Below are 25,283 nucleotides of genomic sequence, written 5' to 3'. Positions count from 1 at the left end.
AGAATTCTTGACAGCCTTGCTCAAGTGCACTATAGTCACAGCCCAACAGATGTGAGACTCGAACTACCAACTTTTGGGTTAAAGGTCCGACTTTCTAACCAGGCTGTCCCAGGTGGAGGACAATGGGAGGTGGAGGGACCTTTCAGGTAATGACTTGTTTCTCTATTATACTTTTTACCTTGCGTAATTATTATAAATATTAGCATATGTTTTAAGTGAGACATTTAATGAAGAAAAAAACTAACCAATGACATTTTTTGCTATACAGATGTATTGCCAGCATTTTAATTCAGAGGTGGATGACAGTGGGAGGTGGAGGAACGTTTATACAAAAAATATTTTCCTTTAGGTAATAACTTAATTGTCAATTATACTTTGTACCTTACATATTTACTATAAATATTTTTTTGTATAATTGAAACATTTAATGGAAAAAAATTAAAAGCTGATAAACGTTTTGCTATACAGATTTATTGCCAGGATTTTAATTCAGAGGTGGATGACAGTGGGAGGTGGAGGGACTTTTATACACAATTTTTTTCCTTCAGGTAATAACTTGATTGTCTTATACTTTGTACCTTGCGTAATTATTATAAATATTTGTATACGTTTTAATTGAAACATTTAATGGAAAAAAAATCCTAAACAAATGATTTTTTCCCCATACAGATTTAATGCCAGCTTTTTAAAATAAAGGTGAAAGTGACATGCTTGTCAATTATGCAATGCATACTCATACTGCATTTAACCAATCCCAGTGAGTAGTAAACACACACCCGGAGCAGTGGGCAGCTATCCCAGCAACCAGGAACCAATTAGGCCAGTGGCGGCGCAAACTCAAAATATGTGTTTGTTGCGTCATGTGAACCATGTGCATCACGTGTTTTGTCAAAATAAGTGCCTGCTGCACAGTCGTCAAAACCGTTTATGATAAAAGAGACGCTCACATTACGCACCGCACACATGACAGGCTACATACATGTTGTGATGAACTTTGCATTGCCATTGCCTTCATTTCTTCATTACTTATAATAAATTAAAAGATTGAAACTACATTTATTTTAGTTTACAGTTCTGCATTACTACATTAAAAGTTTGATTGAGTTGTTTGAACTGCAATGGAATTTAGTGTAGGAGAGAGAGAGAGAGAGAGAGAATAGGAAAACCTATAATGGATCATGAATATAGCTTATACAGTGGATTGTTGTGTGTTCAGTTAGTTAAACCAATATGATGTTTAGCTGATGTAATGTGTTCATTATATTAATAAGATAAATAAGCGCTGTGGTCACTTTAAGAGTTTTAAAACAGAAGCGACGGTGTGTGTTTTCATTCAGTTCAATCAACAGTGAATATCTACATATATTTTAATCTTTGGTATGGATCATTATACTGTTTATATCTTATATGTCAATGTAATTAATTTATGTTTAAATTCACTTAAATGCTCAATAAATACATTCTTCTCCCCCTATTGGACGCATCAGGAAAAACATGGGTGTAAAAACTACAACTGTCTAGGACCAATACCAATGGAAATATACAAATATACATTGCTAAACAGTAGTTGTGAGGCTTTCAGGGCTGAAATGTAAAATTGTATGTGAGATTGGTTGGCACAGTGTCTATTGCAGACAAATAGGCAACCACTCTATAGTCACTGTGCTAACCAATATCACATGCAGTAGTAGTACTAACAATTTTACATTTCTTTGTCTAGAAGCAACACATAGAAAAGATAAGGTTTAAAGAGCACCTATTGTCAGAATCACGTTTTTACATTTCCTTTGGTGTGTAAGTGTTAACAATATGCAAAAGGTACATACCCCAAAAGTAAACGATGACATGAGTTATCGTATCCAACGTTTATCCTCTTTCTTGGACAACAAACACACGGATTGTAGGCGACGGTTTACATCCTGGTATTGGTAATGTAGTAAGGACCGACATTATCATAATTGCTCCCGCTTGGACTCACAGCCTGTAAGTTAACTCCTGTTAGCATCGCATTGTGCGCAAATCTTTCAAACATGGTAAGGAGCGTCACACTGACGTCAGAGTTATTCAGGTCAATCACAACATACAAAGCTGGCCAATCAGGGACACAGAGCTTTTCAAATACGTGCTTTTCAGGAAGAGAGCGAAATCTGGAGCTACAAAAATGTAAGGTATGTGGAAATAATGTGTTTTTTACCATTAACCCAATGTATTATACCAAATACACAAAATAATAATGTTTTTTTAGCAATGAAATAGGTGCACTTTAAACTTAAACAGACACCACTCCTCGACACATGTATCTTAAAGGCTTATAGTTTTTACTGATTAATTTGAATAACTATATTACTCGCGTGAAACATTTTACAATCTTTATCATGCTTTGTAATTACTTAAAAACAGTGCCTTTTTGAATGCTTTAAGTTTTATTACATAAACAAATTCTCATCTCAGTTTAATTGAAGTCGTTAATAGACACAATGAGTTTTGGGTAAAGAGGTCAAGTTTGATCGTTTTTTATTTGTGACAGCATTTTTAATGAATCCTGTCAACCAGTCGCTCTTCACTCTGGTCTTCTTTAGTCAATTATTCTTGTATCTATCTATTCATGAACGTGTCGACTTTTTATAACTGATTAGCCTATTAATTTTTGATTATGCTTATTGAATAAAACGGCCCAAAGTGCAGGGCTATCAAATATCAGTTTCCCTCTTTCGGGGCTACATGTCGTGCCTCGTTGTCCTCTTATTTACATTATAAATTATTTATCATCCATCTAATTCTTCTAGAAATTGACAGAATATGAATCAACTCCTGTCCTGTAGTCTGTAGTCACAGACTGCTCTGTGTAGAGGCGCTGTTGGACAGTACAAGCGGCTGAAAGGGATCAGCCCATCATCACACCGCGCGCAGTCAGTCAGCAGAAGGTGGAAGTGTCCGATGCGCTGATACAGAAGGTGGACTCTCGGGTTTTGCTGCAGCAGATTCCGCCAAACACGACCTTAGCCTATAATCCATCACGAAATTAAGTGATTTTGAATCCAAGAGTTGAATATATAATGTAAGGTTGTTTTATTTTCCCAAGCTTTTTCGACGCACGCAATGGACATTACGGGCTGAAGAACCGGCAAACATTAAGATATCGATTGTTTGATTGATGCGTCTTTCTGCAAAGTGCCGAGTGGACGCCAGGATCTGCTGACAACAGATAAAGTTTCGTTAAATAAAGTCAGATTTATCGTACAGGATGGTGGATGCAGCAGAATGTTGTGTAAAGGTGATGTGCCGATTCAGGCCACTTAACGAATCGGAAATCAACAGAGGTGACAAATACATACCGAAATTCAAAGGAGAGGACACCGTCGTTATTTCGGTAAGATTGGTCTTAAGACACTCTGATATTTAGTTACTTTGATGGACAGAAAGTTTGTAAAGCATTTCATTAGGATCAATGTCTTTGCTTAGTAAGTTATATATGAGATTTATTAATCATTTTATTAATCATTTTATATCGCAGTTCTGTTATATCGTTGGGAGATTCTTAATAGGCTGTCTTGTTCTGGATTTAGAGATAACTGCCTCTGATGCTAAAAGTTAAAAATATCTGACTTGAAACATCTTGTTTCAGTTTAAATATAAAACCATATCGTATATTGAGTTGAATTGTTTTATAAGCATGCTGATGTTTTGAGAGACGCACATGACGTTAACATGCTTTCTTTTGTTTGACAAGTTGACATTTTTTTTGTAAAATTGTATTATATTTTTATTTGCCCCTTAAAAATTATTAACCAATGACACAATACACGAAAATAATAATCGAGCAAACAGATTAAGCAATTAAGTTACCTGCTGAAGTTTATTGAAGATAGGCTATTTGTATTGTAAAATTGCCATAATGTCAACATTCCCTTATATATGCTCGATACCTCGTTTAAAAATAATAAAATAAACAACATAATCAGTATAATAAAAATTAAAATAATTGATTATTATACCCTAAATAATTGAAATCTGCTCTGTTTCCTTTGTTTACTGTAAGGATCCTAAATGGCATTATCAGTTATTGTTCCAGTTTATTTATACTAATTTCTAACGCTAAGCTATTTACATTTCATATAATTTCATTTTATGACTGTAATTCAGTTTTACACCGGAATACAGATCTTGGTAAATTAGCTTGTTGCATTCTACCATTTTGTGTCTGATCTCTTGCATACGTAATACAGATATTGAATAAAATTTGAAATGGCAGAATGGTATAAATGCATGAAAACTGAATCTTGTGGATGTTTTTTTTTATGTATGACTGTCAAGAAATGCTGATTTAAACTAGAGCCATATCCTAATAAGTGAAAAATATGATAGCATGTCAGCAGTGTGCAATGCTTTCACTTGTAAGAATGGAGTTATTTTTTTCTTATTTCACAATAAACTGTACATTGTTAAATGGAAGTATAAGCCTGATAGCTTTTAATTTGTTTTTTGAACGACTTTTTATGTGTGTGGGTGTGTGTCTTGCTTGCAAGCTGAATAGTCTACACAGTAAGACACTGATGGTTTTTATGTTTTACAGTAAACCTCTAGAAATCCCCCGTGCGAACACAATAGCCCATATTGTATGACCTATTGAAATGGAAATCGACTTTCCTATGCCAAATCAGCACAAAATCAAGTGTAGCACGTATTAGACTTCTTCTTTCAATGTAAATTCTCATTAATAGTACCCTACGGTCTTAGCTTAGCCTGATGGGCCTAATGCCAGACATTTAGCTAGAGGATACAAGTTCAAAAACAATGTAGTTCTCGGTAATATATGTACATGTTTTATTGCTAACGTTTAACTATCTGCATCTCATTAGTGATCTTTTTTGTGATGTGTCACAGTATGCACTAATCTTAGCTTTATCCCTTGAGAATTTTAACAGTCAATAAAATGTAATGTATGTTTGGGGGGAAGGGTTTTCACACCTCCACCCCCAGCAGCACTGATGGATTGACAATGAAGAGGTCTTTCTATAAATCTAGCTTCTGTCAAATCTGTCTCAAACAGATAAAACATATTTGAGTTAATACAAAAAACACATTCTAAATACAAACGTTAACATGTGAAAAGAAAAAGTGGTCTGTTATAAATAGTAAATATCAACAGGCAATCCTACATTTTCAGCATTGTAAAATATAATTTATAACTGAATTAATGCAAGATAAAAAAAATCCAAATATTTGTCATTTAATCAAAATAGTTATAGTTAGTACTTGTGTTAAATGCAGATTTCAGTATAATGATGTATATTTGTTATCATAGCCAGTTATTTTTATTTTCTCCATAACCAAATCTTCAGAGAAAAACTACATTTCTTTTTTAAAGGAATGTAAAATGATGTAGATTACATATAATATAGCAATATAACTGCTGTACAAAGTTAAGTACAGATCGTTTAAATGATCATCCATTTGCTAAACATTTAAAGGGATATTTTACTGGCATTTGTGGCTATAAGAAATTGTATTTGCTAATCATTGCCTGTCGATATCAGGCTAGATTTAATGTTTTGTTTTTTGGGGGTTGTCTGGTTAGAAGTGTTCAATGTGGGTCCTAATGTCCTAATATATGTGCAAGGCCACAGAGGGTCCCAGGGCTCCTGCATGTAATTTATGTTGCCGTAGTGACAGAGGTGCCAGTTCAGGGGCCACACATGGCAGGGATGTTTTATTGGAATATTTATGCAAGTCCACAGAGGATTGGGAGCACGGTTGTGTGATGCACGCCTATAGTCATGCTTATATATTAACTTTTATCTGTATTTCTCTTTAGTGCATGTATGTTTAAAGGCTGAAGCATTGAAAATCCTTAGGTATTATGCATTGGTGTTTGACCTAAACTTTCCCGATGCATTTTCCTGACCATTATGTGTTTCTGGAGTATTTGCACCCTTTAGTGCACACAAAGGTTAGCTTTGCTGTTTTCTGTGCATTTCATCCATAAAATGGTATTGTCATAGAAAGTATTTGTGTTTGTTTGTTTCAACTATGTAATTGGGTGACAAGAATGAATTCAGTTGGTATATAAGGATTTATTTGACTCATCACAAAATAGAGTGCAGTGATGGATAGAAATGATGATCGTTTTCATTTCTTCCAGTCATTTCACTCTGCTCCACTATTGGCCAAGAGACAGGTGCTGCCTTACAGCCAATCAGTGCATGGTTTTCCGGACGATATGTAGTTTCCGTGGTGACGGTGTGGGTTTGAGCAACAGCTCTCATTTTTGTCTCACCAGGGATTCTTGACCCCTACCTGCTGAATCAAACGCACCGTGAGGAAATTGTGTCAGTCTGTGAATCCATCAGTACAGCCACAAAATAAAAAACATCCTGACATAAGGATTAGAGATGCTGGTGTAATAGATGTTGGTAATTGGTGTAAAACAGAATTGGATCTTTATGGATCTAGATCTGGGGTATCATGTTGCTCTATGTAAAACACAGATATAAATACATGGATGGCGCATTGAGCTAATGTGGATGCATGAACAGATCCAGTTGCATGAATGTCCATATAATAGTACAGTATATGAGATCCATCCTATATAGTTCATTATATGCTTTAGTTAATGCTGCGTGTTGCTGGATTTTGACCTTCCTTTATATGTAACCATTACTAATATAGATAATTATTTCTAGAAAGTAACATACGACTGAATCTCATTTACATCTTTTTTTCCCATAGTCCTGCTTTTGTTTGCATAATGACAAACTTTGTTGAGTTCTCATTGATTATGGATTTTAGCAGCAAGTTCAAAAGGGAAGCAAAACAAAAGAGATTTGTTGGAGCTCAATAACATTGACTGGCAGATGGGGGTGGGGGGTGTTCATCACAAGGTCCTTCTTATTTTCTCTTTAACAATGTATACTGAAGTCCTCTGGGGAACTTCATATCCATTATAGAGAGTCTGTGCAGCGTCAGCGGATAAAACAGGAGGTGGGTCTGTTTAAGAGTGACCTCTCAATGCAATTAGAGAATACTTCATGAATTCGTATTATATATATAATGAAATCAGACTTATTCATAGTCTGTATTGGGTTCTGTTTACATTTCTCTTGTGTCTTGGTGTAACCTAAATCCTTAGTTTTTTAAACTATTGTTGTGTTTGTTCTACTTTATTTGTCTAGCCAAATGTCTAGTCGCTTACTGTTCTGTCATGCTTGTAAAATATGCAATGGGATTTAAGAGCTCTCTTCTCAGTCGGAAAATCTGCTGTTTTCATTAAATCCTCCATATAATGCGTTCTTATAAAACACTGGGGTGAAGGTTCTGGCCAAATGTGTGTTGACACGTCTATTATGCTTCAGCTGAACGAAGGAAAACATGAATGGGTTTTTAAATCTTAAAAATGTCAGCAATATGAGCTGCACTTTACTTGTTAAAATCTGTTTTTATTTGTGTTCTATCTGATCTTGCTTTTCATTTCGGGCAAGCCATACATCTTCGACCGAGTTCTTCCACCAAACACAACGCAAGAACAAGTATATGACACCTGTGCAAAACAAATTGTTAAAGGTTGTATATTCATTACTCACATATATACAGGCTAAATGGAAACGACTAGACAAATCAAATGTTTGAGAGTTCTTCTGTAAGTTACCATAACACCTGTATGTAATATGTATATCTTGCATTTCAGATGTACTCGACGGCTATAACGGTACGGTCTTTGCATATGGCCAAACTTCATCAGGAAAAACTCACACTATGGAGGTAAAGAAGAAATTATAAGAACCGTTAGATAAAGTTTCATAGCTCAGTAACCTTTCAACACAAGGGTCTTATGGGAAAGGAAAATGTCACTGCGCCCAAAATACTGTAGATATCGCACATGAAATGACTAAAATGCCAGACTGTTGTAATGGCTGCAAAATGCCAGTTGACTGCAGACGTTGCCCTGGAAACAACCGGAGCTTTCAGCATGTGAAGTGATGTGAATACAAAGTAAAATAATTAAGGCAGACAGATGTTGTCTTTGGCACTTAATGTAAAAAATATATTTCTGTTTACATTTGTACATTTGAGATCAAAACTACTAAGGATGCCAAGCAGGATGTCTTCCTAAATCATTCAGTTGAAACACAGATGTTGTTTTTTAAAAGATTAAATTACACTGTACACAGATTAATTTATCTTTAATTTAACTTATCAAAATTTGCTTTGACAGTGTCACTCACATTCATATTATTGTCTGTCAAACACACACAGGGAAAGCTGCACAACTCCCAGCAGATGGGCATCATCCCTCGTATTGCCCAGGACATCTTTGACCACATCTACTCTATGGATGAAAACTTGGAGTTCCATATCAAGGTATTAGGGATATATTCTAACATTATTCCAAAATTTCCAACATTAAATCTGAAATGTTATAATGCTATAAAAATGTTATATTGTTATATTGCTACAATATGCATATTAGCAAATCGGATGAAACATTAATCTTTTGTCTAAAATATAATTGGATAGCAATTATATCAGTTATTTCCTGGTATAAAGCGTGTTATATTCTGTAACATGATATATTAATGCATTAGTGGAAATTGAGAGGGTTTTTTATCATTACTTGGGAAAGCACATTTAAAGGAACAGTATGTAGGATTGTGGCCAAAATTGATATTGCAATCACAAAACTTGTGGCTAAAACTGGTACTGCAATCCCACAACTGGTGGCCAATACACAACATGACAACATAAACATCAGTTGAGGGCTGCAACTCCACTTTTTAAATGATAATATCCTGGCCAGACCACTGTTGTCAGTGATATAAGTATTTGAAATGAAAAGGATTTCTTAATGTCTAGTGACATATCAGGGCCATTTTATGATTAATTTATATACATTTCTTACATACTGTTCCTTTAAATTAAATAATAGGTCATTGTGGACTTAAGGGCTCATTATAGTTGTGTGTACGTTCTATGGCGTAGCCGCGAGGGCGTAGGTTACGCGTCAGTTTTCATATATACTTTGCGTCGTCATCCGTGTCGACGTGCAAACACACATGCAGACCGCTGGCAGTATCCATGCGTGTAACCACAGTAGTAGCGCGACCGTCAATAAAGAAGCAGTTTGTCCAGTTAACCCACAAAGGAAGAAAAAGAAGAAACTTGTTGTGTATGTTTTGAGAAGACCAGCAGTGATGGAAGTAAATAAACAGCGACTTTATTGCAGTTTAAGTTAAATCACTCCTCAACTTGGCCTATCTTTGTTCCCACCGTCGCAAAACGGAAATACCTATGACACCATTTTTTTACCTGCCGGGAGGGATTCTAGTCGACCAATCAAAAAATTTTGGCAAGGGGGATGTCAAGCTATGCACAGGCTATGGATAACCTACGGTGTAGCTATGGCGTAGACCTTACGCACGACTATATCATGGGCTTTACATGCATATGCATATATTGTATGCGTAGGTCACGCATGCGTCAAACGTCAGCACATATGTATGAGTGAAATGAACTATGTTTTGCAAGGCTGTGCGTTCGACTGTACGCGTATACTCGCATCCATGTGTAAAAAACAGACTATACCCAGGGCTTTAAGGCCGAAATATTATCCATTTTTTACGCTAACACAAGGTAAAATACAGACTATACCCAGGGCTTTGAACCCAGATTATATATTTTTTATGTGTATGCACCAGTGTTGTAGTCGAGTCACCAACTGTCGAGTCCGAGTCGAGTCTCGAGTCCCAGTGTTTGAGTCCGAGTCCAAGTCCGAGTCACCAACGAAGAGTCCGAGTCGAGTCCAAGTCGAGTCACCATTACCAGAGTTCGAGTCCGAGTCGAGTCTCAAGTCCCCAGTGTTCGAGTCCGAGTCGAGTCTCAAGTCCTGTATTCGAGTCTGAGAGTGCCTACATGTCTCCACTCTGGGACCTTCAAAAAACTGATACAATGTTTTAAAGAGGTTCTACATTAAACAAAAAATGACACCACTGTCACGATTGCAAAGGGAGTTTATTTACTGATTTGACATATACACTTTGCAAAACACGACTTTGTAACTTTACGAAGCCATCAAAAGCATGTGTGTACTTCCATTGTTGTAAACTTGTGATTGAGAACTAGCGTAGAAAATTTACAAATTTAATGTGTAATCATGCTGCATTTGGTTTTTTGAGGAAATAAGAACAAACAACTGAGTTGGAATTGAAGTCCATTAAGAAAACATCCTGAAATGATTTTCTTTAAAAAAACAATTTATTTTCCATAGTAGGAGTCATTTTTTGGACCCAACATCAAATAGGAAAATTCAACTGCAGTAGCCACCGTTCAACCTGAAGAGGGCAGCACTCAGACGTTTTTACACCATATATTGTAGTATTGAAACATTTTATATCCAAATGTCAAAAAACGTACATCAAAATCAATGAACAGCACTATTAAACCATCATTCTTACAGATCAGTAACTAAAAAAACTTGGATTAGGGTTTAGTTACTCTTTTTAAGTTATCAACAGACAAAAAAAATGCTGTAATCTGAACCAGACATATATTAACCTTAGCTTCTTATGTTTGTTATATATGCATTAGTCAGTAATATTTTTTGAAAAAAGCTAACATTAGGCAATAGAAAGCATTTTACTTACTTTTCTGGGTGCATCCGTGACAGGTGTCTGTTAAAGTTTGAGGTTGTCCTAGTCTACACACACAACATTTAGCGCTGCTCTTTCCAGCATTAGAAGCAAAATTCGCGTAGGCGAACTTAACGATCCAGGGCACGTCTTTCTGCATTTTACAAAAATGAACTTTTAGCCGCGAATCATGCATGCATTGCACGAGCGTAAAAGTGAGTGACGTCAGTGAGTGTGTTGTCAAGCAAAGAGAGCGAGAGGTAGCAGTGTCTGTGAAGGGAGATCGCGACCGGTCTTGGGCACAAAACAGGAAAAGTGTAACACCTTATATAATTTTTTATAACATATTTAGTCAAAAACAAAGTGATGAATGCTCAAGTCCGATTGTATATATCCTCGAGTCCGAGTCCAAGTACGAGTCATCAATCCGCGAGTCCAAGTCGAGTCACAAGTCCAGAGAATGGATTCTCGAGTCGGACTCGAGTCCAGGACTCGAGTACTCCATCACTGGTATGCACGCGAACATACACGCACGGTCGAATGCACAGCCTTGCAAAGTATAGTTTATTTGATGCGTACATGTACACAGACATTGGACACATACACATTTTGACAAAATGCAATGCATCTCATAGGCTACATATTACATGCTTCTGTAGGGGCATGCGTGATCTACGCATACAGTGTACGCAGGGTTTGAAAAATTCGGCCGTGCGCGTACTCTTCTGATGACAAAAATTGCGCCATACACACTATATGCACTATACGCGTACACATCCTTTAGACAACATGCTCACTTTTTGTTCTTTCTTTCTTACCACAGGTCTCTTATTTTGAAATCTATATGGACAAAATCAGAGACTTACTTGATGGTGAGATTAAAAATAAACACATGGTTTCTCAATATCTTTGGATGCTTTTTTGAATCTCTTCTATACTGAATGATTGCTTTGTATTTCTAAAGTTTCCAAAACTAACCTTGCTGTACATGAGGATAAGAACCGAGTGCCCTTTGTCAAGGTAAGACCCATGCCCAGACTAAAGTGTATAGATTTAGAAAATCCTTGTTGTTTTATTTCTTGGTGTGTTTCTGTGCCAGGGCTGCACAGAGCGCTTTGTGTCCAATCCAGACGATGTCATGGATGTGATAGATGAGGGAAAAGCCAATCGTCATGTGGCTGTCACAAGTAAGTGACCTTCTAACCCCACACATTAATCCCTGAATTAAACATAATCTGTGTATTGCGCTATAACTTATAGTCCTCTAATGTTAATATTTGTTTTTCCACAGATATGAATGAACACAGCTCCCGCAGTCACAGTATTTTCCTCATTAATATTAAGCAGGAAAATGTGGAGACAGAGAAGAAACTGAGTGGGAAGCTTTACCTAGTGGATCTGGCAGGAAGTGAAAAGGTTTTTTATTAGTTTGTTTTTTGTCTTTGTCTTTGGTTGGCATTGCTACATAGACGTGACCAGGTCTAAAACAGGGCCGTAAGAATCTAGAATGGTGGTCTGACACCTTCAATTAAAGATGCATACAGCATAGTACTATCTCTTTCTCTTTGGGACTCTCTCTTACAGGTCAGTAAAACTGGAGCAGAAGGATCGGTATTGGATGAGGCTAAAAATATCAATAAGTCTCTTTCTGCTCTGGGGAACGTCATCTCGGCTCTGGCTGAGGGAACTGTAAGTGCTCTGTCTAACGTGTTCTTCTTCATCCTATCTTTTCACTGACATGAATCATATCCGGGGAACACACAAACCGGGCAATATGTATCTCCTACATTACAAAACAAAAGCTTTATAATTTATTTATGGCTAGCCTCATTATTTTGTCATTACAGAAAACTCACGTACCATACAGAGACAGTAAAATGACCAGGATCCTCCAGGACTCTTTGGGTGGGAACTGCAGAACAACCATTGTCATCTGCTGCTCTCCCTCCGTATTTAATGAGGCTGAGACCAAATCCACTCTCATGTTTGGCCAGAGGTGAAATCATATATAAATATATCATATATATTTGTCTGTGTGTTATAAGTGCACTAGTTTCAAAACTTATTTTTAACACAGAGCCAAAACAATCAAAAACACTGTTTCTGTGAACATGGAACTGACAGCAGAGGAATGGAAAAAGAAATATGAAAAGGAGAAAGAGAAGACCAGGAATCTAAAAGTCATCATCCAGCGGCTAGAAAATGAGCTCAAACGATGGAGAAAAGGTAAACAGAAAAGCGAGAAAACTCATAAAAACAAAAACAAGCTTAAACATTAAATAAACCATCAGCTTGCCTCTCTTTCCTGTTTATTATGGTATTCAAACAAATTGGCAATTTTGGGGCGGATTTGAATTAGGTAACAGTAATGATTCGGATTGTTGTTTTGTGGTATGATGAGGTCAAGTTTGCAATGAGGCCGTTAAATTTTTTGATGTAATTGTCTTAACAAAAGCTTTGTTTTGCGATTTGAGACCTGAAATAGGAACGATGAAATGGTTTCTAAGAAACAGAACCAGTTATTTCTGCTGTTCTGCTTCACTGTTTATTACTTATTAAGGCCACAGCTAAATTGTGTTTTTAAGTACAATAATGTTTCTGTAGTATAAGCTATACAGAGAGGAAAATAAGTATTTGAACACCCTGCTATTTTGCAAGTTCTCCCCTTATAAATCATGGAGGGGTCTGAAATTGTCATCATAGGTGCATGTCCACCGTGAGAGACATAATATAAAAAAAATCCAGAAATCACAATGTATGATTTTTAAACACGTTTAGTGTTATTATGACCAAAAAGTTCTATTTTGGTCTTATCTGATCACATGACTTTCTCCCATGACTCCTCTGGATCATCCAAAGGGTCATTGGCAAACTTAAGATGAGCCTGGACATGTGCTGGTTTAAGCAGGGGAACTTTCCGTGCCATGCATGATTTCAAACCATGACGTATTAGTGTTTACCCAACAGTAACCTTGGAAACGTTGGTCCCAGCTCTTTTCAGGTCATTGACCAGCTCCTCCCGTGTAGTTCTGGGCTGATTTCTCCCCCTTCTTAGGACCATTGAGACCCCACGAGGTGAGATCTTGCATGGAGCCCCAGTACGAGGGAGATTGGCAGTCATATTTAGCGTCTTCCGTTTTCTAATGATTGCTCCAACAGTGAACCTTTTTTCACCAAGCTGCTTGGCAATTTCCCCGTAGCCATTTCCAGCCTTGTGGAGGTGTACAATTTTGTCTCTAGTGTCTTTGGACAGCTCTTTGGTCTTGGCCATGTTAATAGTTGGAATATTACTGATTGTATGTGGTGGACAGGTGTCTTTACACAGCTAACAACCTCAAACAGGTGCATCTAATTTAGGATAATAAATGGAGTGGAGGTGGACATTTTAAAGGCAGACTAACAGGTCTTTGAGGGTCAGGTTCTAGCTGATAGACAGGTGTTCAAATACTTATTTACAGCTGTATAATACAAATAAATAGTTTAAAATCATACATTGTGACTTCTGGACTTTTTCACAGTGGACATGCACCTACAATGACGATTTCAGAACCCTCTATGATTTTTAAGTAAGAGAACTTGCAAAATAGCAGGGTGTTCAAATTCTATATTTCCTCAATGTATATCTACATTTACTATACTATATTTACTATATACAAAATTATACTACAAAAATGTATGGTATGTGAAAAATAATGTATTTTTTAACCATAAACCATGCAAACACATTCTATTATACCAAATACACAAAATAATGTTGTTTTTTAGCAATGAAATAGGTGCACTTTAAAGAATTCAATACATTTTTTGTGGCATAGCCAGCTTTCTCTACCTCTACTGCACATACAGATGCTGAGGTTAAAGTCCCTGTAAAACCAATCTTAAAAATGGTTTCTAAACACATAAACGTTAGAAATGTATTGCTGAAGCATGCCACAAAGACTGTAAACTATGTAGTACTGAATTGTAGAGTTAAATTGTTAGTTTTTCACCATTTTACACACTTGTGCACCGCACATGGCCCAGCCACTAACACAATTGCAAGCATCCGTTCAGGTTTTAGCTGTATTTGAAAGTTGAGAGAAATGACAGCTTTCTCCCAAGTGGGCGTGGTTTCAGCGCAGACAGCGGACACGCCCCCACCGCTTGAGAGCAGAGAATGCTGCCTATTTTTCTAAGATTTTCAGAACTTATTTTATTTGCTTGCCATTTTTCCATCATTAAAGTTTGGTTGAATGGTTAATAACACATTTTTCTCAACACATTTAATATCCAACTTTACAGGGACTTTATGATTTCTTACCTGTCTTAACACTTCCACAGAATCATTTAGGCTTTGGCTCTGTGTAGCTGTTATATGTGTGTTATATATCCACATAGTGTTAGAGACAGGACTCAGGACAGCTGTTTCACACATCTTTTTTGTAAATACAATGTTGTCTTCATTCCCTTCAAATTAAATACTCATTCATAAAATGCATTATAAGTACATCATAGGTTCATCATGCAGTTAGTGAAAAATAACCCCATTCTAGAACCTTTGGATGTTCGTAAAAGCTCAAAGCTTTATTGCTTCGATGATATAATATTTCTTTCTGCCATATTTCACCATTTTATCTTTAGGCGAAGCTGTACCAGTAAATGAGCAACTCAACAGCAAAGAAGCGAAGAATTCTGAATCCACACCAATAATTGACACTTCAGCCCCACCCCCTGAGCCTCTTTCTGATTCAGAGAAAACCCAGTATGAGGAATTGATCAATGACCTGTATCAGCAGCTAGATGACAAGGTGATAAATGCCTCACACATGGTGTTAGAAATATCAAAGTGAAAAGTGCACCTCACTTAATTTCTCTCTCCATCTTTCTCTTGCTCTGCAGGATGATGAGATCAACCAACACAGTCAGCTGGCAGAAAACATCAAGCAGCAGATGGTAGATCAGGATGAGGTGAGTCCAATTATAGACCACAGCGTCCATATCCGCTACATCTTTTCCCATATTGCTTTGCTTTTAACTTTGAAAAAACAGAGAAAGCTTGTTCGAAAAGGCATGACAGTAAAATATCAACTGTAAACCTAAATAGAACAGCTTCACATATGTAAATATACAGTACAACCATCTACATTAAAACAATAAAGGGTTAGTTCACCCAAAAATGAAAATAATGTCATGTTGTTCCAAACTCGTAAGATCTCCGTATATCTTCAGAACACACTTTAAGATGTTTTATATTTAGTCCGAGAGCTTGTTGACCCTTCATTGAAAATCTATGTACGGTATACTGTCCATGTCCAGAAAGGTAATAAAAACATCATCAAAGTAGTCCATGTGACATCAGTGGGTCAGTTAGAATATGTTGAAGCATCGAAAATACATTTTGGTCCAAAAATAACAAAAATTACGACTTTATTGTCTTCTCTTCCGGTTCTGTTGTGAACTGCGTGCACGTGACTGCACGTGACTGCAGTGATGCAAAGTGTTTGCAAAGTGTTTGTTTTTTTCAAACTTACAGCGTGCGTCTCCCTCAGACTGTAAACGAAGCTCGAGCGCGGAAAAAAAAAATATTATGCATGCATTTCTGTTAAGGTATCCTTCTAAAAGTCCCACTTTGCACCTTTAATTTCAGCTAAAGCCGTAAGTAGACTGGGAGAATTTGTATTATGAAGGATCACAATTATAAAAACTAATTTAAATTTTAATTTACATATATACATTATTAAGATGTTTAATGATGGGAATTTATATATAATTTAAAAATTACATAAAAATTCATATGCAGAACTGCCACCTTAAATATTTTCCAAAAAATCTCAGCAGAACAAAGCCCTTAACTGTACACATTTCTCCCTTCTTAAAACACATTGAGACCTTTAAAATTTCTTTTTCTTTTTAAAACGGGTTCTTATAAACACATAATAACATTTATTTTACTGTAATATATCAATATATTATTTGGAAGCATAACAAAGGTTTTCCAAGAATGACTAAAGCTAAACATTTGACTAATTGACATGAATGTCTGATCCCACCCCACCCCACGTACACACAGCTGCTGGCCTCCTCACGCCGTGACTATGAGAAGATCCAGGAAGAGCTGAACCGCTTGCAGCGTGCGAATGATGCGGCTAAAGAGGAGGTGAAGGAGGTGCTTCAGGCCTTAGAGGAGCTAGCTGTAAACTATGACCAGAAGAGCCATGAAGTGGAGGATAAAGCCAAGACAAACCAACAGCTCTCTGAGGAGCTTCTGCAGAAGAGTGTATGTAGAATGAGGAACGTGTTGATATCAGCCTCATAACTATGTCATTGTGTGATAGATTTAAAGCCTGACAAATAATGTTTTAATGTGCATTGTGTCATCCTACTGTAAGCTTATTACATATAGTATTGTGCAAAAGTCTTAACATCAGATATTTGTCAAAAATTGTATACTGTACAAAAAAACTCATATGAAAAAACGTTGGAGGTGCTTTAGGTTTGTGTAGTTATTTTGGCCTGTTGCATTATCATGCAGACATGTCTGGCTGGTGTGGAGAGAGATTTGGCTGCCCTGCAGGAAGTCAGTGGACATCACAAAAAACGATCAGCAGAGATCCTGAGTTTATTGCTTCGAGACCTCAATGAGATTGGCAGCGTTATTGCTTTGAATGACCACAAGGTATAATAACACATCTCATACACACAAACCAACACAACATACAGCCTTGCCTGAACAACAGCATATCTTTAAAGGGATAGTTCACTTTAAAATAAAAATTCATCCTCATGTTGTTCTAAACCTGTATGAATTTCTTTTTTCTGATTAACACAAAAGAAGATATTTTAAGAAATAATGGTAAACACACAGCAGATAGTGACCATTGACTTCCATAGTAGGAAAAAATATTTTGAAAGTATTGTGATAAATGATGAAGAAAATATTTTGATAAATGATGGTAAGCACACTTAAATTCTTTCATATTTTTGTATTCCTACTATGGAAGTCAATGGTCACTATCTGCTGTGTGTTTACCATCTTTTCTCAAAACATCTTTTGTGTTTACCAGAAAAAAAGAGATTCATACAGGTTTAAAATAGAACAACATGAGGATGATGTGAACTATCCCTTTAACTAGAGCTTTGACCACCATATTAAGAGGGATGCATCCCCTTTCCAATAATTAAAAATAATGGTTGACCAGCATAGGGTTTTCAGTGGCCAGTTTGCCTATATTTGTTGTTATTAAAATAAATTACTGTAATAATAATGATCTCTTTTCACCCAGATGGCAGAGGTTAATGGAGGAATGGAGGAGGAGTTCACCATGGCACGGCTTTTCCTCAGTAAAATGAAGTCAGAGGTGAAGTCTTTGGTTAACCGTAGTAAACAACTGGAGAGCGCACAGTCCGACACACTGCGCAAAATGCAGGTCAATGAGAAGGAGCTTGCGTCCTGTCAGCTGCTGATCTCTCAGGTACCCCAGATTTATTGAACAGCTCCCTCTTGTGGTGATCTGGATATGAATTATTCCAGTTTTTATGCACCCATGCATACAGTAACATACAAACCCAGTATAAATTGTAGCTAAAGCACATAGAATTTACTAAATTATTTCAATGGATGCCTAATAAAGAAATGTTATAAATACAAATTGACAACAAGCAAAAGAGAATCAGACATTGATATGTGCCTGTGATTTCACTGTGATTTTGGTTTGTATGCACTTCAGCATCAGGCGAAGATCAAATCTCTCACAGACTACATGCAGAATATGGAGCAGAAGAAGAGACAGCTGGAGGAAAGCCATGACTCGGTTGTGGAGGAACTGGCTAAACTCCAAGCAAAGGGTATGATGAACGCACAAATTTTGTACACTTTTAAAGATAAAGGTACAAGAAAGATTATTCGCAGTGATAGATCATTTTGTGTGATTTTTCTGGTTGGTCCATACAGAATCGATGCATGAGGTGTCTGTTCTGGATAAAGAGAAGGAACACATGACTAGGATGCAGGATGCTGAGGAGATGAAGGTGAGCAGAGCAATAGCTTTTGCATGTTTCTCCTCTCCAAAATAAATGTTTCGCTTTGTATATGATATTGGGCCAATATTGATGCTTAGAAGAAGAGATGATTAAATGTTAACATAATTTTCATCTGTGTTTAGAAAACACTGGAACAGCAGATGGAAAGCCACAGAGAGGCTCATCAAAAGCAACTATCTCGTCTTAGAGATGAGCTTGAGGAGAAACAAAGGAGCTTGGATGAGCTGAAAGAGTAAGAGCTTATGGTTTTAAAGCAATATTCAAACATTTGATAAATAGATGACTTATTTCCCACCGTTCCCATGTCAGTGTGAATCAGGCACTTCAGCTGGAACAGAAGCAGCTCATCTGTGACTATGAGAAGCTCAAGCAGGAGGAACAGAAGAAGGACAAGAGACTACAGAAGCTTATGTGAGTACTAAAGTCATATACATATCAATATGTTATCAATAGACTCTATGCAGTTTTCATGCTGAAGTAGCTAAATGCATCTTTGCTCAAGTGTTTGTTTGTCGTAATTAGTCTGTTGAATGAGAAGAAAGATCAAGCCAAGGAGGATCTCAAGGGTCTAGAGGAGACTGTGGTAGGTAACATTACCAGAGTTCATCTCTGAGCATCGGTATCAGCTATCTGATTAATGTATATATTAAATGCAACATTCAGGCGCCTGTTTTTATGTAGAAAAGGGTATTATATTTACTACTATGTATTTCTGTCACCTGTTAGACCAAAGAGCTTGAGACTCTCCTTAATCTGCGCAAGCTGTTTATCCAAGACATCAACGATCGCATGGGGCGAGTGAGTATTCAAACGCATTTGTTTTTTAATTAACTCTCACCCAAAGTCTGATCTGGATTTGTTATTAGATTCTGACTAATAGCTGCCAGTAACTTTTGCTGTAAATAGTAACTATTGCACCCATAAGGTAACACACACACATACAGTATGTAATGAAATTGCCATTGTTTTGTGTACATTTTTCTGCTTTGTAGAGTGTGGAAATGGACACAGATGAATCAGGGGGGAGTCTGGCACAAAGGCAAAAGATCATATTCCTGGAGAACAACCTGGAGCAGCTTACTAAAGTCCACAAGCAGGTTTTTAGCACATTAAAATGTTACGAAGTGCTAATGCATAAGCTATACAGTGTCATTTAGTTCGGTATATACAATAAGTTAGTAATAGGCTAAAGGCTCATAATCTAATTTTGAGAAGTTTCATTGATTTCCCATTGACATGGTCTTACTCAGTCAGTATTAAAGAAATCAAGGTTATATTAAAGCAATAAGCCCCAAGAAGCAGTAGGTTACCAGTGCATTTTATAACAGCTAAGGGGCGTTGTTAGGCACGACGCGAAGCAGAGTGCCTAAAACCCCCTTAGCTGTTATAAAATGCACTGTAACCCCACTGCTTTGCGGGACTTATTGCTTTTATAAAACAGTTTCTTCATATGCATAACGTTAGCAGGATTTCATAAAATAAAACACAAATAAGTTGTAATTATATTAGTACAAATATTACTCTTCCGCCAAACAAAGTAGTTCCTCAGAATCAAGTGTGGCTGCAACAGAGCGCAGTTCCCAACCAACACAGATGCAGCAAAGACACAATGAAAATATGATTTAAGAGTGTGGTGTTTATTTTTCATCTAATTTATACATTAACATTTATACCGTGCAACTGTTGAAGTGATAATCAAATATGCTTGGAAGCATGCTTAACTCTTTCCCCGTCAGCGTTTTAGTTTAATGCCTTACAGAAAAATGATCTTCTTTAAATAAACATAAAATATCAAATGAAAGAACAGACCATCCGCTAAAAAAAAAACGTTTCATCCTACCTTTGTTCTCTTATCACCTCTCAAATTTTGCGGAGACAATTCAATTTTTGTGATGAACTTTTGTCAGAGATCAGATTCAGAGCCATGAACAGTACTACACGGTGTTTTTAGTTTTGAGTGAATGCGTCAGTGTTTAAGTTGGGTAAGATCGTTATCTAGTGGATAATAGCGGACCTATGAATTTAAGGTAGAAACTCCTCAGAGAAAGTTTTCTTTTTTTTGATGAGATGACTCAACAATATTTAATGAAATTTATCTGGATATCGCCATTCATTGTGCAATTGTAGAAAAATTAAAAATATGATTAAAGACTGTTGTTTTTTATAAATCAGTACGCAGCAACAGTGGCGCAGTGATACTTATGTAATGTGGTCTGAACCGTGGGGTTACCCGGGTATTTTATCACGGCTTAGAACGCATTTCAACCAATTAGAATGAAGAACCAGAACAAGCCGTTTTATAATCTTACATAATGGTCTTTACATTATGTAGGATGATTTTATATAATAAGTAAATCACAAGAAAATGACTTTAGCTGGGTTTTCACAGACTGCATTACATAATCTCTTTGTGTATTTATAGCTGGTACGTGATAATGCAGACCTGAGGTGCGAGCTGCCTAAACTGGAGAAACGCCTGCGTGCAACGGCTGAGCGTGTGAAGATTTTGGAGTCTGCTCTGAGAGAAGCCAAAGAAAGTGCCATGAGAGACCGTAAGCGCTACCAGCAGGAGGTGGACCGCATCAAAGACGTCATCCAGGCCAAGAACCAGGCCAGGAGGAACCACATCGCACAGATCGGTCTGAAATTGCACAACTTTCTATTAAAAACATCATCAGTTGTGTGTATGTGTGTGGGGAGGGTTAGTTTGCAGATCAATGGGCATTTTGGTCTTTTTAAGGTTATCATGCAACAAATATACCTTTTTCAATTCTTCTGAGAAATTTCCGTTCCCCTCTTTAGCTTTTCTCCATCATTTTGGCTGTAAATGCTAGCCACAAAAAGGTTTAGTAGTTGCACTTTAGCCAGTAGGGAGCGCCACATACCCACAAACATCAATACCGGTAATGCATTGTCTGCAGTTAGTTGATGACTTAAAACTTGAATGCATTGTTTTGGATCATGTATAGTATTTAATTATGCATTTAAGTATACACATAATGTGCATTTGATTTTATTTGTGTATATGTTATCATAATAAAATGTTTTTTTTGTGTGTTTTATTTGTAGCTAAGCCTATTCGTGCTGGTCATCATCACCCTGTGGCTTCAGCCTCACCTGGTCACTCTATCCGTGGAGGGGGCGTCCCGAGCCCACGGCGACATCACCACCAGCACCAACAGCCTCAACAGCATCAGCAGTACCATCACAGGACCAAGTAAAAAAGAGCATGTAAGTTTATTGTAAAGTACATTTTACTGAGGAGTGCATTGAGTTGTTTTCCTGCTGATTTTTAAAACGTCATTTTTTTTATTTCACTGGGCAGTGAAATGTCTCAGCTACAAACTAATGTTGTCACACTTTGCTCTGGACATTTCATGTTTTCATGCAGCCTCTAAAAAACTAAATTTACCAGAGGAAAACAAAAACTTAGAAAAACAAATGCTGCACTTTTTGAAGTCAATGACCCTGATGGTGAGGTGAATGATGTCATGCTGAAATCCTACCATTAGGTTTCACCAGCATGTGATGCATCTTTAAACCACAAGTGCGTTTAGCTGGAGAGTTGTGCTATAGCATTAGTTACAGTGCCAACTGTTTGACAAAGATGGAGCAACACTTTTATAATAGCTACAAAAGATCTGAGCCGGCGAATGGCTGGAATCCTTGGGAAAGTCAGTGAACGATGGATAGTTTCTAGTGCCATTTGGCATTCAGTGAAATAATGTCAGAGTTTATTGATGTATTTCTGGTTAGGTCCCCATTGTTTACCTACTCATGCATATTTCAGTCATATTCTGGCCAATAAGTTTGCCATTAATAAAGATGAATAATTATCAATGTTCACGGTGGTGGAATTTACTGTTCTGACAGTTTGCTACCTTCCAACAGGGGACAAAACATTACACGGTCCAATCTCTACAGTATTTGGACATTCTTTCCCTTACAACCATGTGTGGCAACAAGTAGGCGTCTTTTTCCACTGCAGTCCTTTCTATTCAAAGAAGAAAAGAGAACTGTTGCCACCTTAAACTGAGACTTTTTAAGTTAACCTCCTGTCCTTACCATGAGCCCCACACAGTTATCCCGATTCGGATCCTTCACTTTATTAATCAGGCCTGGATGAAGATCTGAGTTTTGTGGACTCATCACTGGATAAAAAGCATAAAAATGGGATATTGTCTCAGACAGAAGTATTGCTATGAATTTTGTTCTCTGAGCTGCTGTATTCAAAAAAGGTTTTAGTGTTGATATCACATACTGACTACAGGAATTCAGTTCAGTTATTACATAAACCTCTAGTAGGAACATTAGGGCCTTTTTGCGGTTCTTCTTATTGGCACCTAGTCTTTTGCCGTAGCCAAAAAGAACATACAGTGACAAGAATGTGCTTTAATGATTTATATGTTTTTAATGAGTAATAATGTTGTGACTGAATTTTCTTTTAGATTTTAATATTTATTTTTGTGCATTAAGCATTTGATGTATATATATTTATTTCCAAATGTTTTACTCTCTTTTGTATTTTTTATTTAAATGTAAGTTAAGCTTCTCACCAGGACATTGTGTTTACATGTTTTATACAGATATGGGTGCTGAAATTGTTTTTACTGGAATTTATACTTTTGTCTGCTCTGAATCAAACATTAGTAGTAAAATATCAATAGGCCTAGTAATGCATCAGTGATAAAATCATGTTACATAAAGTAAACTCTCTGAAATGGCATGAGATGCAATCATTTAAGCTTCACATGCAGTAAGAAAAGATCAAATAAATCAGAGATAGGCCTATAGTAACCAATGTTTCCACGATGTTTTACTGCTGATTCTATGTGATGGATTTAATGGCATATGTCTTTATGTACTTTTGTATAATTATTTATTATTTGAGCATTTTTTATTTTGATATTGTAATATATTGTAAATTGTAAACATTTCTCTAAACCTCAACAGGTAGAGATATCACAGACATCAGGAAAACATCCCATAGTAATTTTTTAATAATACAAAAAATGGTTGTTAAACCTGTCTGGTATTGTCACAGATAAGCTACAGTACTGTATGAGTGTTCAGTGTTATTTCTTATCAGTTCTAACAATGTGACACGAGTACATGAAAATGTTACTGTGGTAAAAAAAATATACTGTAAAGATTGGCTAAATACATTATAAGCGCTTTATATTACAAACTGTCTTGCGATGTCCTAAATACATCCAATGGCAATTGCTAGGATTAATTTACTCACCACCATGTCATCCAAAATGTTGATGTCTTTCTTTGTTCAGTCGAGAAGAAATTATGTTTTTTGAGGAAAACATTCCAGGATTTTTCTCATTTTGATGGACTTTAATGGACCCCAATACTTAACAGTTTTAATGCAGTTTAACATTGCAGTTTCAAAGGACTCTAAACGATTTCAAACGAGGCATAAGGGTCTTATCTAGAGAAACGATAAAATAAAAAAATATGCACTTTTGACCCACAGCTTCTCTTCTTCCTCCGGCCTTTGACCTCTTGATGTGATGACGTATTACGTGAGGTCGCGCTGGCGCGTCACAGGACCGTAGATAGACAAGAAGTTGTGGTTTAAAAGTGCATGTTTTTTATTTTTCTTGCCAAAAATGACAATCGTTTCGCTAGATAAGGGATCGTTTAGAGTCGAAACTAAACTGCATTAAAATGTGATGGGGTCTATTGGAGTCCATTGGAGTGGGAGGGGTCTTGGAATGTTTTCCTAAAAAAAAACAACAACAACATGATTTCTTCTCTACTGTACAAAAGAAAGACATCAACATTTTGGATGACATGGTGGTGAGTAAATTATCTGGATTTTTTTTTTTAAGAAAATGGACTAATCCTTTAATAAGCACACATATCAACTGACAAAAAACACACATAGACAGAAAATCAATCTTAAACCTCCCATTTAAACTTCAACAGTCTAATAAACTTTCCAAATCACTTTATTACTCATTTATTTATTCTCTTTGTAAGATCTTCTAGTGTAAAGTGCACATGCTAGTAACCTTGTGTCTGATACAGTCTCTTTGTGCAACTCTATGGCTGAGTTATTGTACTACACACATAGACCTCTGTCTTGTGTTCATCCTCAGGTTGTTGCTCATCAGTGTTTCAGATTTGTGCTTTACAATTTACCTCAGACAGTGTGCAAGAAAGATCTACAAATGAGATATTAAAGAATATGAAATGAAAGTTATTTAGATGGTTTGTACGTAAGGGAAGTGCCAATTAAGGTTTAACATTTAAAAAGAGTATTTGCAACACTTACTCCAGGATATTTTGTGAAATGACACATTGTGGATAACAGGGTTTCAGCCGCACACTCATTTATCAGATGTTCATGTGAAAGGAAATAAAAGTTTACATGGTGTATACTGCATTGCTCCTATTTGTCTTTATTTTATGTGTACTGTACATTATTTCCTCTTAATCTTGCTCTTTATGTATTTATATTTGTTTACTAAGATGCATCAAACACACATTGATCTTTTGTGACAGGCATGTAACATCACTCTAAATGGCTGGGTTATTTTTGACCCATAATGGGTAAATATTGGACAGAACACATGCTGGGTTAAAATGACCCAGTGTTGGGTTGTTGTTGTTGTTATGCAACCATAT

General features: G+C 36.6%; 1 protein-coding gene across 1 annotated transcript; it reads left to right on the top strand.

The window, feature by feature from the left end:
• The first annotated feature begins 2,893 nt into the window (after window positions 1–2,893).
• On the top strand, window positions 2,894–24,357 carry kif5c (kinesin family member 5C). Its single transcript, XM_073855137.1, has 26 exons — window positions 2,894–3,371; window positions 7,474–7,560; window positions 7,685–7,758; window positions 8,254–8,358; window positions 11,446–11,494; window positions 11,587–11,642; window positions 11,722–11,809; window positions 11,914–12,038; window positions 12,207–12,311; window positions 12,470–12,618; window positions 12,700–12,848; window positions 15,243–15,409; window positions 15,501–15,569; window positions 16,672–16,878; window positions 17,134–17,277; window positions 17,885–18,073; window positions 18,329–18,446; window positions 18,553–18,629; window positions 18,764–18,873; window positions 18,951–19,052; window positions 19,164–19,224; window positions 19,368–19,439; window positions 19,634–19,738; window positions 21,064–21,280; window positions 21,711–21,872; window positions 22,533–24,357. The coding sequence occupies exons 1-25, from the start codon at window positions 3,245–3,247 to the stop codon at window positions 21,860–21,862; spliced, it is 2,904 nt and encodes a 967-aa protein (XP_073711238.1). The 5' UTR covers window positions 2,894–3,244; the 3' UTR covers window positions 21,863–21,872; window positions 22,533–24,357.
• The last annotated feature ends 926 nt before the right edge of the window (window positions 24,358–25,283 follow it).

Source organism: Misgurnus anguillicaudatus, chromosome 17 (assembly GCF_027580225.2).
Source record: "Misgurnus anguillicaudatus chromosome 17, ASM2758022v2, whole genome shotgun sequence".
Taxonomy (NCBI): domain Eukaryota; kingdom Metazoa; phylum Chordata; class Actinopteri; order Cypriniformes; family Cobitidae; genus Misgurnus; species Misgurnus anguillicaudatus.
Note: the sequence above shows the minus strand (reverse complement) of the source record. Positions and strands in the feature narration are given on the sequence as shown.